At 40.8% G+C, this 5,000-nt stretch overlaps 2 protein-coding genes across 6 annotated transcripts in view; one reads left to right on the forward strand and one right to left on the reverse strand.

Moving 5' to 3' along the window:
- The window catches only part of LOC137975296 (uncharacterized), a 5,301-nt gene extending 4,134 nt beyond the window's left edge, over nt 1-1,167 (reverse strand). The window contains exon 1 of the mRNA XM_068822391.1: nt 1-1,167. This exon is cut by the window's left edge and continues 1,519 nt beyond it. The gene's annotated coding sequence lies outside the window, so the exon portion shown is untranslated.
- Nucleotides 1-5,000, forward strand: part of LOC137977488 (two pore channel protein 1-like) — a 57,689-nt gene that overhangs the window by 51,733 nt on the left and 956 nt on the right. For all 5 annotated transcript variants that reach the window (XM_068824717.1, XM_068824720.1, XM_068824719.1 and 2 more), the window contains 8 exons: nt 1,174-1,263; nt 1,353-1,432; nt 1,547-1,593; nt 2,211-2,279; nt 2,791-2,878; nt 2,970-3,064; nt 3,686-3,757; nt 3,870-5,000. The exon at nt 3,870-5,000 is cut by the window's right edge. In XM_068824717.1, the coding sequence (XP_068680818.1) occupies nt 1,174-1,263; nt 1,353-1,432; nt 1,547-1,593; nt 2,211-2,279; nt 2,791-2,878; nt 2,970-3,064; nt 3,686-3,757; nt 3,870-4,052 (724 nt within the window). In that variant the 3' untranslated portion in view covers nt 4,053-5,000. The remainder of the gene's footprint in view (nt 1-1,173; nt 1,264-1,352; nt 1,433-1,546; nt 1,594-2,210; nt 2,280-2,790; nt 2,879-2,969; nt 3,065-3,685; nt 3,758-3,869) is intronic.

Raw genomic sequence — 5,000 nt, forward strand, 5'->3', positions numbered from 1 at the left:
CGAATTTTGAACGCGCAACCAGTAAAAATACCCCATTTTAAGAGACTGCTGACGCGTAAACAAGCACGGTGACCCCATTTTTTTATTGCATTTTTTTGATGTTCATATCATGAATGTTAATTATGCCAAGTTTCCAAAAAAGTTTGATAGTAGAACAATTTAAAGGGAATTACCTTAAGAGATAATTAAGCTTCAATTTGAGAAAGAACGCCATACAAATATTATTCATCAATTATCTTTGAAAAATGCGTGGTTACCCCCAATTTTCTTTTTGGGTTCCAATAACACTTGTTAAGATCTACACTTCCTGTATAATCATAAACCGGGCAAAAATACCTTTGAATTAGTAGGCACCGTCCTTAAAATCATGTTTTTGTGCTTCGTCAAAATATGGTAAGAAAAAAAAAAGGTACACGAGGCGATAGCCGAGGGTGTCACTGATGTTCGTACCACGTTTTGGCATCTTCTGTGATCTCTTTCTGAACAGACACATGGCAATATGGAATCTATTTGTTTTATATAATTAAGATACAAAAGGTTTTGATGATGACGTCAGCTATGCGTCTGCCCTCTAATTGGTCAGAGGTGAGAACCAATCAAAATGCGTACTTTCTTGAGCTTATGTACAATATTGTACGCTTCAAATTTCAAAATGCATTTAACGGTGTAATGCGCCCGTGGGAAGGATTACAACCGAGTTGCTTGGAAAATGGCGAGAGGACAAGTGAACGTGTTTGATATAGAGATTTAGCCAAGCCTACAAGCGGAGCTCCTGTGTTATTTATTATTACAACAAGTTAACCTGGCTTGGGCCTGCGATCCAATCGAAAACCAGTTCCTGGTCAGCGATCAACTTAAGAAAAACATCTGATCTCGATGAGCTCTACACTTGAGCCCGCGATATGGTCACGTGGTACTAGACAACGGATACCTTGTTTTGACAGGTGTCAATTAACCATAACATGGAGATGTTCTCGCCAAAAAACTCGGGTTTCACATTGGAATACATGGTTGGGTGAACGTATGGTCGTACGGTGACCAAAACCAAATTTTCTCGCACAGGAGGTAATTTACCATATTTTCTTACAAATGGTGCTCCGCACGGAGCACAGGAACTATTTTGCGAAAAGTAGGAGACTCTGAAATACAACTCTCTCTTGTCTTCATTCCCAGAGTGGCTTTGGTGATCCTTTTGGTGTATTACTCGTTTGGAATTATTGGAATAGAGTGTTTCTCAGGAGTCGAACTTAAAAATTGTTGTCCGTGAGTATAGTTTGCTTTTCACCGAGTATGAGTCAGTGAGCGACCTTGCTTTTTTAACTAACTACCTGTTCTTTGCTAATCCTTCATAGAAATACATCATTTGGAAACGAATACGAAGAGGGCGGATATTATTATTTGAACAATTTCAATGATTTGTTACATTCTTACGGTAGGATGAATTACGTTCAAGTGTGTCAAATTTTCATTGCTGAACCTTTATTAAGGTAACTAATGACATATGTCAACCAGCGTTTAATGTTTTTTTTCCTTTGATTTTTAACAGTGACTCTGTTTGAACTGACAGTAGTGAACAATTGGTTCATTATAATGGTAATTAATAGTTCATGACTTTGTTTTTCTCTCAAAACGCACCTGCTGCGCTTGGAAACGGCTTAAAAGCGCGTTTTGTTTATTTGAGCGAATGTGAGATAATGATTAACACATATTAAAGGAAAGGTATTATTACAATTGAACCCATTGGAGAACTCGGAAAAATCCGAGCCCCAGATGAGATTCGAACCCACGACTCTCCTTTCTCTAGAACGGATGCTCTAACCACTGAACTACTGGAGACTCTATGGTGAGCAAGAGTCTCCAGTAGCTCAGTGGTTAGAGCTATTTGTCTGTCGCTACTTGACTCTGTGGCTGCGTGATGCAGCTCGAGTCAAATACCCACATTTCAACCTTGCTCGCCACAGAGTCTCCAGAATCCCATCTGGGGATCGGATTTTTCCGAGTTCCAAGTGGGTTCAATTGTAATACCTTTCCTTTAATATGTGTTTTGTTTATTTGTACCAGAATTACTACGCTTGGAGATTGATTGATTGATTGCAACGAGAAGCAAGCATTTTCCCGCGAGTTCTTCCGGCTACGTAAATTTTGCTTCGTGTTGTGATTGGTTTGTTTGATTGTCTTCGTCTTCACGTTTTGTTTTTTTCACGTGATAGGAAGGAATTGTTTACAAAACGTCAGACTGGGCAAGAATCTTCTTCATGTCGTTTTACATTGTCACAATGGTGAGTCATAAGCGAAACCTTTCTATTTTGTTAACATCAGCATATGAACCCGGTTGACACCAAACTTTGTCAATATTTAGAAGGATTGCTTTAGGTAATACAACCTGGCTCAATTCATTTGCCCTCGCGAGCCTGCCGGTTCGCCCCTATATGACCTGACCGTACCCATCTTAGTATAGCTATGACTGACATATTTAAGCCTGATTCAGTGTCAAAAGCGAAAAGAAATGAAGCTACTTATTTGCTCGAAACGAGCATTGAGTCATTTTCTTATATTGCGATACTCGCTCTGTTGGAATAAGCGCTCTTTGTCCAGTCCCCTGGGTAGCTTTTTCGAAGGTCCGAAGTTATGAGTTAATTCCTCTTACAGGAGGACGAACGCTTTTTCTTTCACATCACGTGACCTCAAATAGATTAGCCGCGCTGAAGTTCAGAGGCCTTGGGAATAGAAAGAGAGGTAACTTTAAGCAGGCTGGTGCGTTGGACTGCCATCTTTTTGTTTATCATTCAGGTTGTTATGACAATTATCGTCGCATTCATCCTTGAAGCATTCCTTTTCCGAATGGAGTATCGCAAGGAACACCCCACTGACGAGAGAGGTAAAGTTGTGTACCGTCGGGATATTTTGCTGCAGATTATTGGTTTCAGTACGGAAGAGTGACTTCAAAGTTTCTTTTTGTTCGTCAACAGAGGACATGCACATTCGGAAAGAGATAACTGTTTCCTATCAGGAGCTCCTTGTCCTCAGTGAAGATTATGTGAAGGATTTACAGCCAAATCAAACGGTAGGGAATACCACTCAGTCACCGTAGTCGAAACGCCACTTTGACTTTCTGGTGATTCGTAAGCCTCTGCTGTCTATTTGGAAACATTAGGTTTTACTTACAGGCACATCTACATCTACATGTTCCAGCACTCGGCAAAGTCCCTTTTTGACTTGTGGCTGTTTCTGCTTAGGTGGCCTCATACACCACAAGCCTTTTTAGACACACCACCGCCAAGCCGGCCACTTCTGCTGGAGAGGACAGGACAGCCACAACACCGGGGACTCTATCCTCTGCTCTTCTCAAATATTGTGTGGGTTCTTTAACGAACCCGCGACCCGCGACCTCCCGCGTGACAGCCCGATGCTCAATCAACAATCAATCAATCAGTTCACATATCACAGTGACGTTCACATATCTCATAGACTGAATCGGGTGTTACCGCTGTTTTCCCTTGTGGGACCAAAACTCAATAGTCCTGCTTCTGAATAGAGTACTTTATGAAATAATCCATGGAATTCTTATATTAGAATCAATTTTTTTTTTCGCCTCAAGTCCCGGGTGTTCTGTGAAAGTCTTGGGACGTCACAACCGTAAGAGTTTGGTTTTGTTTTGACACACTTTGCCCTTTCACCTCATCAGGTTAAGTATATTGGAAAAAGGTCCAAAACCAAGATGGATTTGAGCTTAAAAATGTACAAAGATGAAGTTATGGTATGAAATTTCTAGTTTTTGTCTGAGATTTCAGTAAACAAAGCTTGATGTCGGGTCGCCTATTTTCCTGGCGTTTTGTGACATAGCAGTTCTTTCTTCGTTCTTTTCGTAGAATTGGATTCAAAATGAAACAGTGATTGACCGAGGAAACTCGCTGGCTAGAAGTGTGGCAGAAGAGCGATGCTCGCCTTCATCACCCTCGCCTACTACAGGCTCTACAAGCGTGTCGGGGGGCGATCTCGGCCTGAATAAGGACCTAATTTTGGTAGAGATAAATCCGATTGCAAATGAATGAGAATTAAAGAACATAACTTTCAAAAATGGGTGGGCGAAAGATACATGGAAAGAGGTTCTATTTGTCTATTGAATGGTTTGTGGAGGCGAGGGAGCTGTTTATGAGCATGTAATAGACCAGTACGATTGGTCAGCTCGTAATGAAACGGAATTGAGGACAGAGAAAACTTCTGAGCAGGGTAAGAACCCTGTGTGGGAATCACACAGAATATGTAAAAACATTATAATTCTAGATCATTATTTTTATAACGATTTTGAAGGACTGGCATTTTTGTACGAAAATAAGAAACTATTCTTTTTAAAGTTAAAAGTTATAGTAGGTAGCATTTAATAGATTCAGATAAAAATGGTTTTCATTGGTGCTTGAGAGCTGTTTAGAGATCGTAGGAGATGGAAAACGGAGACGACCTTTAATTAAAGGGGAAAAAGCTGATTTACCCATGCACTGACACCTGAGCCGCCCGGGACCGCCCCCCTTGACGAGTAAAATCGTCTGGCGTTAGACAGAGTAAAATCTATGAAGTCCCACTCTAGGAGTCAATGGGTTAAGAAAATCGTCTATAGGAAATGTTCAAGGCAAAAAGATGCTCTCGGAACCCTAAGTAAATACTAGACAGAATTATAAATATTAATGAAAGAAAAAAGAATTTTTTAGAATATAAACTTACACATGACGCGACGAAAGAAAACCGAAATGCATTTGAAGTCTGTCACAATCTCGACCCCAGAACTCTTCTCTTGACTGAGGGAGAAAAGAGCTCTGGGGAACCCTGAAACAAAGTGTCTTCTCATTGGTTTTCGTGAAGAACGATCAAAAACGTCTCTAATTGGTGCATTCATGTTTGCACGAGGAGTGAGCAGGCGCCGTAAGGTTCAAATAGCCAATTTTTTGGCTATAAGAACCCCACGGCGCATGTTCTCCTACATAGAGTTTCCCAGAGCCTTGGGT

The sequence above is a fragment of the Montipora foliosa genome, chromosome 11 (assembly GCF_036669935.1).
Source record: "Montipora foliosa isolate CH-2021 chromosome 11, ASM3666993v2, whole genome shotgun sequence".
In the NCBI taxonomy this organism is placed as follows: Eukaryota; Metazoa; Cnidaria; class Anthozoa; order Scleractinia; family Acroporidae; genus Montipora; species Montipora foliosa.